Source organism: Trichosurus vulpecula, chromosome 4, assembly GCF_011100635.1.
Source record: "Trichosurus vulpecula isolate mTriVul1 chromosome 4, mTriVul1.pri, whole genome shotgun sequence".
NCBI lineage: Eukaryota > Metazoa > Chordata > Mammalia > Diprotodontia > Phalangeridae > Trichosurus > Trichosurus vulpecula.
The window spans coordinates 284,694,935-284,708,697 of record NC_050576.1 but is presented as its reverse complement, the minus strand read 5'-3'; the positions used below and the strand labels follow the sequence as shown (position 1 = coordinate 284,708,697).

The window sequence follows — 13,763 nt, the reverse complement described above, 5'->3', positions numbered from 1 at the left end:
GGGCTAAACCTAGCCTTGCTGCTCCCCATCTCGCTTAGCCAGAAATAGTGTAGTACAGTAGAAAGAGAATGAGTCTACAGTCAAAGTCTGGATTCCTAGACCACCTAGCTATGTGACCTGGGGTAAGCCAATTAAACTCTCAGGTGCAGACTGGACTAGCTGGCCTCAGAAGTGCCTTCTAACCATGAGATCCCAGTGGTTTTCAGAATGACTGAGATCTTCAGAGTGGCCCAGGTCCACCAGGGGATCACAAGGTGCAGAAAGCCAAGAGGCTATACAAGGATCAGAGGTGACAACCCAGTTTGCCAGGGCCAGCTTCTGCTGACCAACTTACTCCTGTCTCCTCCTTGCCTTTCCTGACCTCCCAAGACTCTGGTTTCCTGCCTGAACCTTCAGCAATCCCATGTTTAATCCCAGTCTCTGCCTGCACTTAAGGTTTCTACCAGACCCTTCCAGATTCCTCTAGTCTGGCCTGCCCTATGCCACACAGCCCCAAAACAAACAGAACAAGGACAAGTTCTGCAAATATTAGCAGAGTAACCATTGGCATGACATTTTACTGGGCCTCAGTTTTCTTATATTTAAATTAGGGGGCTGGACTACACTAGCTCTAATACAACTTCCTACTCTAAATCCTTCGATCACTGAAGAAACTTTGGACAGCAAATGAGACTAGAACATAGGAGGCCTGGGTTCTAATCCCAGCTCTCTCACTTTCTTACTAGTTGTATTATTTTGGTCATCCTCCAAAGGCAAGGAGAGCCTACCTTGGTAGTCCTATTTGTATGCTGTATTGATTGGGTTGTTTCAGGTGTGTCCAACTCTTCATGATCCCATTTTGGGGTTTTCTTGGCAACATTATGAGAGTGTTTTGCTATTTTTTTCTTTAGCTCATTTTACAGATGAGGAAACTGAGTCAAACAGGGTTAAGTGACTTGCCCAGAATGACACACCTACTAAGTATCTGAGGCTGTATTTAAACAAGATGAGTCTTTCTGACTCCGCACTCGAGGCTCCATCCACTGTGCCACCTAGCTGCCCTACATCCATGTAATACAAAAATGCCAAAAATGAGGACTTGGGAAAAATACAAAATGCAGAAAAAAATGGGAAAAATTAAACTGCTTCCCTAGCCACCAGCAAGCATCTGGTGCTAATAAATATTTTAGAAACACTATCTAATGAGTCCCAATCTGTGACTGCCACATACAAAATCTTGATCATTTCATGGGCAGAGCTCCAGATGGTTACTTAATTGATTTCTACTATGTTACTTAGAAGGGGGTTTAAAAAAAAAATCAATCATCAAACAATTATTAAGCTCCAACAGTATACCAGGCAACATGCTACAAATATGATGAATCTTAGGATTTACATTCTAATGGGGAAGATAACAACCAGTTATCAATTTGAACTCAAAGCAAAAGAAGGGGGTAAGAGGGTGAGTTCTACTGATTCCACATGGTATAAACAAATTTACAGCTATAAAAATAAAATAGGCCTCCATATGATTTGTTGATGTCACATGCCACATTCTAATACAGTTAGAAACAAATATGCCCATACCAAAATCTACCAAATAGTGCAAATTCCTGATTTACCTATATTTTAAAAAGTATTGAAGATGCAGCATGGTACAGAAGAAAGAGTATTGGTACATGAGACAGAAGACCTAGGTTCATATCACCTCTGGACCACCTACTATCAGCTTGGCCTTGTGTTAAGTGTGTGACTACTTAACTGCCCTGGGCCTTAGTAAAAAGACAGGGTTGGACGAGATGACCTCTAAGGGCCTTCTCAATTCTCCTTCTACTCTGCTATGATCAAAGACAATCTGATAATATTCCCCATGGGTTTTGAACCTGATGTGCTAAACAAATATTTGTTGAACTGAATTGAATCGAATTCAATGTCGTTGGTGTTGTTCAGTCTGTTCAGTTGTGCCCAACTCTTCATGACCCCATTTGGGGTTTTCTTGGCAAAGACACTGAAGCTGCTTGCTGTTTCCTTCTTGAGCTCATTTTCTAGATTGAGGAAACCGAGGCAAACTGGGTTAAGCGACTTGCCCAGGGTCACACAGCTAGTGTCTATCGAAAGTGCCACCTATCTGGAATTGATCAAAGCTTGTTAACTTGCATTATTCAATGAAGAATTTAGGAGCTGAGAGGGAGGAAACAGGCATTTATTAAGGGCATGTAACTTGTTTTTCCACCCATTACAGAGTAAGCTTCTTGAGGGCAGGAGTTAGTATTATACTCCTACTATATCTCCCACATCGCCTAGCATAGTTCTAGATGTATAGTAGGCACCCAACAATATCTAACCAATCATGCAAGTCAGGGCTGTCCAAAATACGGCCCTGCGGCCCACCTGTGTTTACTACAAACAAAAAAATTCACATAAATGCTTTAGTAAATGAGGCTGAGCTACTGCAGAACTCTCACTAAAATGGCAAATCAAAATATATTGTCTATTGTTTCAATAAAAACTTTTAAAAGTACCATGATTTTTCGTAGCGCTTGCTAAACCTAACTGAGGTAAGACTACAAATTAACTATTATATTAGTGTACTGTATTTTTATTCTGGGTGTGGCCCTCAAATAACTACTTTATTTTAATGCGGCCCTAAGATAACCTAAGGTTGGACAGCCCCAAGGTAAGGTATTAACCTTTGGAGGGAAAAACTAAAATCAAGCATGTGTCAAACTCTGAAATTCCCAACTATGGAATGTTTTAAAAATGAAAATGTAAGGAATGCATTGTTTAGGCTGAAGGCTACATAGTCACAAGGTTTACTTTCTGCTGGTGATGAGGATTTTTTTTTTTAGTTATCAGACCGGCTCTTGTATTCGGAGGTATTTTCTCACATAGACCAAGCTGAAATATAATCTGCTATTTGTCTCAAGGTATCCTTTCACTGTCTTCAGGATTAGTGGTGAAGTGGAGGCTCTGAGGGGGAGGCAGACAATTTGCCAAGAATGTATTTGCTTGGGTGTATGGAGAGCACATGCCTGAGTGACTCAGTGGACCACGTGAGGTCCTTCAGTCAGATGCCCAGGCAACAGTATGCTGGGATGTAGCAATGGCTTTCAAATAAAGTAGAAGGCCCTTCCACGTTGAGTAGAGGAGGACTGAAGATTGGAGAGTATAAGGTCACAAGCTGGGTATTGGCCTCTTCCCAGGAACTGAACCCCCAAAGACCTGAGGATCTGTGTCTTACAGTTGTGGAAAGTGAGTCACAGACACAGTAAATGTAAATGACTTACTCAATGCTGGAGGACCTACAGCAGTTCTTAACCCTTTTATGTGTGTTGTAGATACCTTTGGTCATCCAATGAAGCTTATGGACCTTCTTTTAGAATAATATTTTAAACACATAAAATACTTAGAATTACAAAGGAAACCAAATATATTGAAATACGATTATCAATTTTTAAAAAAGGTAGAGGACTCCAGGTTAAGAACCCCTGACCTAGAGAAAGAATGACAAATGTAAGTAATACTTTCCTCAGTATCCTTGGTATGAACTACTAAAGAGAGAAATGTTTTTGAAATAAGGAGTTCGAATCCTGGCTGGGCCACTTACTACCCATGTGACCCTAGGGCAGGTCACTTAACCCCATCTGAACCACAGCTTTCTCAGGTGTAGAATGAGGATGACAATACTTGCACAGTGTTGTTATGAAGACCAAATGAGCTCATGTGTGCCCAAAGTGCTGGATGAGTGTAAGCTCCTATTATCCGTGTTATATAAATGTCAGCTATTATTATCCCACCCCTGAATCACCAAATAAGACTGCTACAAACAGAGCAATTTCCTGGAAGCATGGTGACAGGGCAAGCCAGTTGGGTTACCTCCACACTCCCCAGGTGTGATCTGCTGTTCACTAAAACAGCTGCTGTCTAGACATGGAGTCATCCATGGCAAGCTGAAGCTATGTTGTTTTTCTAATGGGTTACCACCAAAGTTTCCAGGCAGTGTATTGAAAATGAAGCATGGCACTTCTCTTTTGTGGCCAAAAACTAGAAACAAAATTACTGCCCATTGATCAAGGATTGGCTGAACAAATCGTGGTATGTGAACATTAATATTAATGTTAAAGAATCAATGTTAAAAGATAGCAATGTGTTATAAGAACTGATGCACAAGTGTAAAGTAAACAGAACGAGGAAAACAAAATACACAATGATTTCAGCAATGTCACTGGAAAACAATAACAACAAACTGAATGCTACAAAGTTATGACCAAGCCAGGTCCTAAAGAAGAAACAAGAGATTTCATCTCCCTCTCTTCTTTGCAGAGGCGTATTTATATGTGTGTGTTTTGTGTGTACACACAAATACACATATCCACACATATGTATACATGTGTATATACACATATATTGTATACATATACATATGTGTATATGTCTACATACATACATATATATATATATATATTTGAAATGGCAGACTTGGTTGATGTATTGGTTATTTTTGATAACCTGTTTTTTGCCTCTCTTTTTTATTCTTTTTTATAAGAGATGGCTCCCTTGAAGTAAGGGGAAAGGGGGAAGAAGGGAAGAAGAGACATTGGGAAATGGAAGTGATATAAAAACAAATGAAAAATGAAAACAAAAATGATGAAACAAAATGTAATACAAAAATAATTTAAGGGAAAAGTCTTAGAAACAATAAAGTTAAGCACGCCTATTCATTCATTCATTCATTCAACAAACATCTATTCTCAATTCAGAGCCATGGCCAGGCATAATAGTAATATACATGGGGACTGCAGATGGACCTTGAGACAAGAAACATGGAAAACTTGAAAGGGACTATAGTCCATTTAGGGAGCTTATTGAAGAATTGTGAATTTGATGTCCATTCTAGAGTAGTACTGGGCCCAGAGTAAGGAAGACAGGTTCAAATCCTGATTCTGACCCTGGCTGTCCAACCTTAGGGAAGTTACTTCTCCACATCTTAAGTTTCCTCATCTATAAAAGAGGCTAGTTTATACCTTCAATTCTTGCCTCCTGGGACTGTTGTAAGCCTCAAATGAGATGACATGTTTTACAAACCTTAAAGTGATACGTAAATGTCAATGGTTATTGTAATTGTTTTTATTATTAAAAGTTGTGGAAGGATGGATACAGCAAAGCATTTGGTAAAACAGTTCAGTGATACCTTCAGATGAACCCTCCTTATAACCGGCACTAGTATTCAGCAGCTGTCCATCTGGTGGTATTAGCATTAATATAGCATTAATAATTAGAAACGAACGATATTCCTTTGAAAACATTTACAATAGCACTGGTGACCCCGCTTTCCTTCAGTGAAAGGGAAGCTGCAGCTCTTAAGGCTCTTTCAACAATATCCCAAGGCTCCCACTCCAAGGTCTCCAATTTCAGCATCAGAATATTGTGTTCTGCTTGACTCTTCAGGGCAGCCTCAGAGGAGTCACATGGCTCTCTTGGTCACAGGTGACTACAGAACAGACTCCCAGGGTTAGAGGGCCTCTTACCTGTGCGCTGGACTGTAGCGTTGGTTCAGTATTTTGAAAAGAGCCCTGAATGGTGCCTAAGGAAACTTCAGAGGACCTAGACCCAAATGTCTCCTCTGAAATTTACAGTCCAGGGAAAAGACCTCCCCCCAAGTTTAAATTCGGGCTCTGCTCTATTTATCACCAGTGTCATTTTGGGCAAGTCACTTAATTGGTCTGCCTCTTAGTCTCCTTATCTATAAAATGAGGGGTCTAAGCCTCTTGAAGTTCCTTCCAGCTCTAAATCTACGATGCTCTGATTCCAAAGTGGTCACTACTTAGTCAGACACCAGGCTTGAAGTCGAGAAAAAACTGGGTTCCAACCCTTTCTCTGACATTTCTTATCTGTTTGATCATGAGCAAGTCATTTTAGACTTGGGAGATAAGATCACAGGTCCATACATTTAAGGTTATAAGAGATCTGAAAGGCCATCTAGCCCACCCCCCTCATTTTTCAAATAAAAGAGATCAATTCTGAGGCCTTGGAGGTTGAAAGATTTGCCCAGGATTGTGTATAGTGACAGAGCCAGGATTCAAACTCAAGATAGTCTGAGTCGGAAGGAGGCTTCCATGGTATCTCATTCCCATTTTGTAGATAAGGAAACCAAGGCTTGATTAATCTTAAGTGGTTTGCCCAGGGTCAAACAGCTAGCAATTGTCAGTTATTATTCGAGCCCAGGTCTTCCACTTCATCAATGACCCATTTTCCACCACATGACGCTGTCTCTGTGTGGACAACACACTCTCCCAAGGAACCCCTAGAGACACCACACATAACCCTGGGAGTGAGGGAAACTCAAGTCTACAAATCATTGGATAAAGTAGAGAGTTGTTCATAGGTTAAAAAATAAAAAGGGCAGGGGAGAGGAGGAACAAATGAAATGTTCAGAAATCTAACATGACATTAGAGAAAACAATAGCATAGCTTAAGCTAACTGTAGAGCAGAGAAAAACACGAGGTTCTCCTCCAAAAACAACCCATGGCTCATGGCAGATGAGTCCAGAGCACTGGTATTCCAAAAGGAATTTCATTCCAACAGTTTAGGTTGGTAAAGAGATGTAACCACCTTTGAAACCAGCCTACCAGCATTAATAACCCTGGCCAGACATCTAAGCATGTCCTTACCCAGAACTGGGATGTCATACCCAGTTGACACTAGTCTACCACTACATAGCCAGTCACCTTGATAAGTCACAAGCTCAGAAGGATTTTCTAAGGGGGTCCTGGGTTCTTAATTGAATGACATGGTCAAACCCTTAGATTTGGGGGTTTATTCCTAAATAGGGCAGTCCTTGATCTTCCTTTTAGGAAGACTACAGAAGCAAACCAAGACTGCTTAGATGCAATATTTTAAAACATCCATGGTTCACAAGTGGTTTTTATATTGTATCAAGTCTATGAAAACTTGGACTTTATCAGATAAACTACCCACTGATTTTTAGCAAAGAAGGAAACAAGCATTTATTAAGTGCCTACTATGGCCTAGGGCCTAGAATCTAGGCACTATGCTACGTGCTTTACAAATAAAATCTCACTAGATCCTCTCAACAACCCATTGAGGTAGGTGCTGTCATTGTACATTTCAGGAAATGGAGACAGATTAAATGCCTTGCTCCAGACCTGAGGCTGGATTTGAACTCAGGTCTTCCTGACTCTAGACCCAGGGCTCTATCCACCATGCCACTTAGCACCTAAATCTTTTCATTTTCCCTGCCCTCTAAAGGAACTTGGAATCTCCTTATGGAGGGCCAAGACTAAAATAGTGAATCTGGAGTCTCCCACCTGAGCTTTTTCACTGGCCTGTTATTCTGTCCCTCCTCATCTCCATCTTCTGGCTTCCAGGGCTTCCTTCAAGTTCCTACTAAAACCTCACCTTCTACAAAAACCCTCTAGACATGCCTTAAATGTCTACACCTTCCCTCTGCGGATTATCTCCAATTTATCCTGTATATATCCTGTTCAGACATAATTGTTATATGTCATCTTCCTCTTTAGTCTGTGAGCTCCTGTGGGGCTGAGACCGTCTTCCACCTTTGTCTGTATCACCAGCCCTTAGCATGGTGCCTGTCACACAGTAAGTGTTTAGTAATTGCTTGTTGACTTGACCAAGAGCAAACATAGCAGCTACCATGCCAGTCACTGTTATCCTGTAGCCTTAGACAAGTCACAAAACTCTTCAGGGCTTCAGTTTCTTCTCTGTAAAATGAGGAGATTGGATTAGATGGCATAGAGGGTCCCTTCTCAACTTAAATCTCCTAATTCACAACCTCTCCGTGCCTCAGTTTCCTCATATGTAAAATGGAGATGACAATGTTTGTACTCCCTAGATCATGAAGCTGGTTGGGGGGCAGCTAGGTGGCGCGGTGAGTAGAGCACTGGCCCTGGAGCCAGGAGGACCTGAGTTCAAATCCAGTCTCAGACACTTGACACATGTATTAGCTGTGTGACCTTGGGCAAGTCACTTAACCCCAATTGCCTTGCCAAAAAAAAAAAAAAAAAAAACAGATCATGAAGCTGGTTTGAGGAAAGCAATTTGTAAACCTAATTTAAATGTGACTTATTTCCTATATCAGTGCTTCTTAAACTGTGGGTCATGAACCCATACGGGGCCACACAGCTGAATGTGGGAGAATTGCAAAAAAATTGGCAACAGTAAGAGGATTCTGAACACTCAACAACCAAAAATTAATTCAAAATCAAACTCATAATGAATCTTTAGTGTTTCTGGCAGCACTTGTCTTGCGTTGCATCGCTCAACTTCACTGCAGTCTTGATTCTGAATACAGCATTGATGATTATAAAATCAAAATACTGATCAATTCCGAAAAACGTTGAAACTGCTCTACGTCCTTCAGTATCAATATTCCACCAAGATTTAATTTTTTAGGTAAAAATAAACAAATACATCTATCTCTTTAATATGCAAATTTGCTTTCATCTCTAAAAAATGGTATAATTACATGTATACTAAAGAACTGTTTGCAAATAAATTTCTTTATGATTTATTATCAGTAAATATTTGATTTGTATACTTATTTTATATACCTATATACCCGGAGTGGCATAAAAATTTCTTGGGCGAAAAGGGATCATGAGTGGAAAAAGTTTAAGAAGCCCTGATCTGTATGGTATGCATAACTGTAGAATAGAAATTATACCTATTACATAGGAATTCAAAGAGAAGGAGCATGATAAGGGCTAGGGTAGTCAGGGGGGGCTTTAGGAAGGAAGAAGGCCTGGTTAGCTTTGCTCTGAAGCATGACTAGGATTTACACAAACACAAGAATGAAAGGAGGGGATTCCCAGCAAAGCAAATGTCAAGAAAGAAAGGTCCAAGGAAGGAATGAAGTGATTAGAACAAAGAGTTGGCGGAAGAGTTGGGACATCAGAGAATCAGACTGGCTGGGTTAGGCTGGGGTTAGATTACACAAGGCCTTGAAAACCAGGCAGAAGTGTTTAGACTTGATGTGACAGGAAATACTGAACCTTGGAAGGTGAGCTATCTCACAAATAAAATTCACATTTTTGGAAGGGAGCGGTGGGTTTTAGGTTTCTTTATTTTGTTAATGCTCCTATTTATGAGACTATTAATGCTATATGAGGTTGGCTGGTTTTAATCTACAGCATACCACCAAAATTCTGTCTCACTTACTTTAAATGTACTATTTCTGAAATTTCTACCGAAAGAGGGATACCCTCATGAAACATTGGAGTATGTTTGTAGTGTGAAATAATTAATTTACGCTTTTGGATCCTCAACCCAAAGGCAGTTCACACCCACAGAGACTGAAGGATGGAAGGGACCTTCAAGGTCATAGAATCCAATTCTCCCATTTTACTTATGAAGAAACTAAGGCCCAGAGACTTGCCCAGGGCTCACACAGTGTTGTAACATTCAAACCATCTAGTGAGATCCACCACACCACACTGCCTATTGAAGAGGACCAACCCACTTACTCTATGGGTCTTGGGTTCAAAGAGATGAACGGACTTCACACAGACAGCAAGAGGCAGAGTTAGGATTTGAACACAGATCCTCTAATTCCAATGGCACTATATCTTTTCAAACTGAAAGAGTACACAAAAAATGTTACACTAAAAATCATGAGGTTGGAGTAAAGTGAGATCCAACCTGGCCTAATGGGTGAGAATAAGGATGTCCAATAGACATCTTAAACTCAACATGTCTAAAACAAGTCATTATTGGGCTGAACAAGCTGTGGTATATGAATGGAATGGAATACTATTGTGCTATAAGAAATGATGAGCAGATAGACTTCAGAAAAACCTGGAAAGACTTATATGATCTGATGCTGAGTGAGGGGAGCAGAACCAGGGGAACACTGTACACAGTGACAGCTACGTTGTACAATGACTAATTTTGATAAACTTGGCTCTTCTCAGCAATGCAAGGTTCTCAGGCAACTCCAAAAGACTCATGATGGAAAACGCTATCCACATCCAGAGAAAGAATTATGGGGTCTGAACACAGATTGAAGCAAACTATTTGCTCTCTCTTTTCTGTTTTGTTTCTTCTTCCTTGTGGTTCATTCCTTTGGTTATAATTCTTCTTTGCAACACAACTAATGTGAAAATATGATTAATGTGAATGTATACGTAGAGTCTATATCAGATTGCATACTGTCTTGGGGAGGTGGGGAGGGAAGAGGAGAGGGAAGGGGAGAAAATTTGGAACTCAAAAGGTTGTGGAACTGAATGTTGTAAACTAAAAATAAATAAATAAATTTAAAAGGAAAAAAAAATAAATAAAACAAAAAAGTCATTATCTTTCTTGCTAACCTATCGCTTCTCTTCTACCTTTCCTGTTACTGTAGAGGGCAACACCATCCTCCCAGTCCCTCAGGCTCACAACCTAGGAGTCATTCAGGGCTCCTCATTCTCTCTCACTCCCCATCGCTAAGCTGGTGCCAAGGCCTGTTTATTTCACCTTTGCATCATCTCCTGAATATGCCTCCTTCTCTCCTCTGATACTGCCACCACTCCAGCGCAAACCCTATCACCTTATGTTTAGATTATTGCAATAGTGGCTGGTGGGTCTGCTTGCCTCAAGTCCCTCCCTCCTCCAATCTAACCTCCATTGCAGGGGGGAAGGAAGGGCAATTGGGGTTAAGTGACTTGCCCAAAATCACAACAGCTAATAAGTGTGTCAAGTGTTTGAAGCTGAATTTGAACTCAGGTCCTCCTGATTCCAGGGCTGGTGCTCTACTCACTGCGCCACCCAGCTGCCCCAATTCAGGGTATTTTCTCTGGGTATACTCCAGGTCTGGAATGCACTCCCTCTTCTGTTGATTTTCCTGGTTTCTTTAAGTCCCAACTAAAACCCTACCTTCTTCAAGAAGCCTTCCCCAGTCCTTCTTCATTCTAGTGACTTCCCACGGTTAATTATTTCCTATTTATCCTGTATATAGCTAGGTTTTTTTTTTTTTACATTTGTTTGCATGTAGTCTCTCCTATTAGATGGTAAGCTCCTTGAGGGCAGGGACTGCCTTTTGCTTCCTTTTGTTTCCCCAGTGCTTAATAGAGTGCCTAATAAATGCTGACAGATTGATAGATTGGATTTTTTAAGTTCTGCTTGATGATATTTGTTGACTGATTGGATTTAAGTCCTGCTTGTGTCAATTTGTTCAGTGACCCAGGATAAGTCACATAACTTCTCAATGGCCCAGGCAGTTAAGACCAAAAATTGTCAAAAAATCTGCAATAGAGTCTCCTACACCAAAGAAATCGCAGGATCATAGGAATCATTTTACAAAGAGCTGAGTCCTAGGGAGGCTAAGTAACTTGTCCAAGGTCACACAGCTAGTAATTATCAGAGGAAAGATTTGAATCCAAGCATCTCATTTGCCCCCCTAAAAAATGTGAACCCTAAAAATTGTGTATTCCTAGGATCATACATTTAGGCCTGGAAAGGACCTTAAAAGCATCCGACCTTCTCATTTTACAGATGAAGAAACAGATGGAGGAGCGGCAGGCAGAACAGTGGATAGAACACTGAGCCTGCAGTCAGGAAGATGGGAGTTCAAAGCTGGTCGCAGACACTGACTAGCTGTGTGACCCTACACAAGTTCGTTTAACCTGTCTGCCTCAGTTTCTTCATCTGTACTATGGGAATAATAAATAATAGCTCCTACCTCCCAAAGTTGTGCTTATACTGGCTATCATTATTATCAATAATAGCATCTTCCTCCCAGGGTTGTGAAAATCAAATAGCATTTGTAAAGCCCTTAGCACAGCGTGTGGCACATAGTACCTGCTATGTGTTATTTATTCGTAGTGTTATTATTAATAGTATCTACCTCCCCAGGTAGGTTGTTGTGAGATATATTTGTAAAATTTTGTAAGGATAGTATTTGTAAAGCACAGTGACTAGCACATAATGAGTTCTAGATAAATGTAAGATATTAGCTATTATTAGCTGGGGCCCAGAGGGGTTAATCAAGTTACCGTAACAAAAGTAGTAAGTATCAGAGACAGGATTCAAACCCAGGTCTTCCACGCTGTCCTTCCTGTTCTGATCCCTTTATTTTCAGGCTGACCCTAATCTGAACGATTAAGATGCTTCCCTCCCAGCAATCTTCCTGGGCCTCAATTTATGCAGGGCCAGAACTTTATACACGAGTAAACTGTTCTTAACAAAGAAAGCACCCCTCCCCCACCCCTAAAAATCCGTGAATTGCTTTCCTGTAATAACTACATCGAACCTCCCTTGTCATCTACTAGGCAGACGACAGAAACACAATCCCCATTGCTCTTCCCAGGGAGAAACCCATCACTCGAGGTTGCTCGTTCCGGAACGGTCAAGATAACAGTTCCCCCCTCTTCCAAAGTGGGGCACTCTGTTCAAAGGTCTACACACACGGATACTCACTCCTCTTTCAAAGCACCTGCTCTCACTAGAGTCTTCAAAAGCCCTCTCTGTGCGCTCGGGCTATAACTGCACAGCCAAGAAAGTTCTGCGGAGCCCACTGAACCCAGTATAAATCCAGAGCCGAGCTCAAGAGGATCTTACTTAGTGTGGCCAGAAGGACGGGCAGCCAGAGTCACACAGACACACACACAAACACACAGAGACACACACAGCCAGACACAAGCACAGAATAAACAGCTTCAAACACCAGGCTGTAGCAACAGTATCAGGGGCAGACAACTCTGGACCAGAGGTCTCCCAGGTCGGACCTTCGCAGCCGATGCCAGCCTGGTATCCTCGAGAGCACCGGCTGCTGGATGGCTCCCTGGCATAGCCCTTACCTGAGCAGGGGCTCCTTCTCAGGCATCTCCGGGTCTCCCAGGCATTTGCACGGGCAGCAGCAGCAGCACAGAGTCCTCAGCCAGGCCCGCAGCCCCATGGAGCGCTGTCCAGGACCGCCTGGAGACTCGGCGGAACAAGGTGGAAAGGACCCTAACCGGTCCCGTCCCCGTCTCCCTGTGTCTGTCTGTGTCTGTCCGCGGTGAGCCAAGGTCCCGAAAGGCGGCTGGATGTCCAGCCCACTGGAAGAAAGAAACAGGCCGGATTACCAGGCGAGTCAGCGCTAAGGCATCGCCGGGCCGGGCGCCGGGTACATCACGCTGCGGTCACAGTCACCAGCGCCTCGTCCGGGGCAGCCCCCAGCCTGGGACAGCCAGCACGAGGCCTAGAACGCCGTGCCACACACATGGCCGGTGGGTTCCTCTCTCCGGTCCTTCCCGGAAACTGTTTTTGCTAGCCTGCAACCTCGAAGCGGGACGTTTAGAGACTCGCGGAGGCGTTTTTCTTCCAGTTGTTTTTCCTTTTCAATTCCCCCGTGCTAAGTGGAGCGCATGCCCCGTGCGGGCTTGGGAGCGTCTCCGGCCCCTGGGAAGTCACCACTGCTGCCCTCTAAGGAGGAAGGCGGGGACTCCAGCCAGATGTGAAAGCCGAGCTAACCCTCTTGCAGCGCGCTCTTCCGTGCACGCTGCACAGCTGTCCTTCAGACAAGAACCGAGGACCCCACGCAGGGCTGAGGCAAGAGCCCTGGAGCTATTCGAGGACGAGGTGGCGTGTCCGTCTATTTATACATTTTTATTGGCTTCCTCCCCTCTTGCCTTCTCCCCTTGCCTCGTTTTGGTTTTGATTTTCCTCCTAAAGGAGACTGAATGTCAGTTTCTTTTGGTAGATGTCTTAAAGAGTCGTAGAATTTTTGTGCAGCAAAAGTCGATGGAGATTACCTGATCATAGGATAAAAATCTGAAAGAGAACC

General features: G+C 42.4%; 1 protein-coding gene across 1 annotated transcript in view; it reads right to left on the bottom strand.

The window, feature by feature from the left end:
* The window catches only part of MREG (melanoregulin), a 70,046-nt gene extending 56,621 nt beyond the window's left edge, over positions 1 to 13,425 (bottom strand). The window contains exon 1 of the mRNA XM_036753291.1: positions 12,796 to 13,425. Coding sequence (XP_036609186.1) covers positions 12,796 to 12,893 — 98 coding nt within the window. The 5' untranslated portion in view covers positions 12,894 to 13,425. The remainder of the gene's footprint in view (positions 1 to 12,795) is intronic.
* Between the last annotated feature and the right edge of the window lie 338 nt (positions 13,426 to 13,763).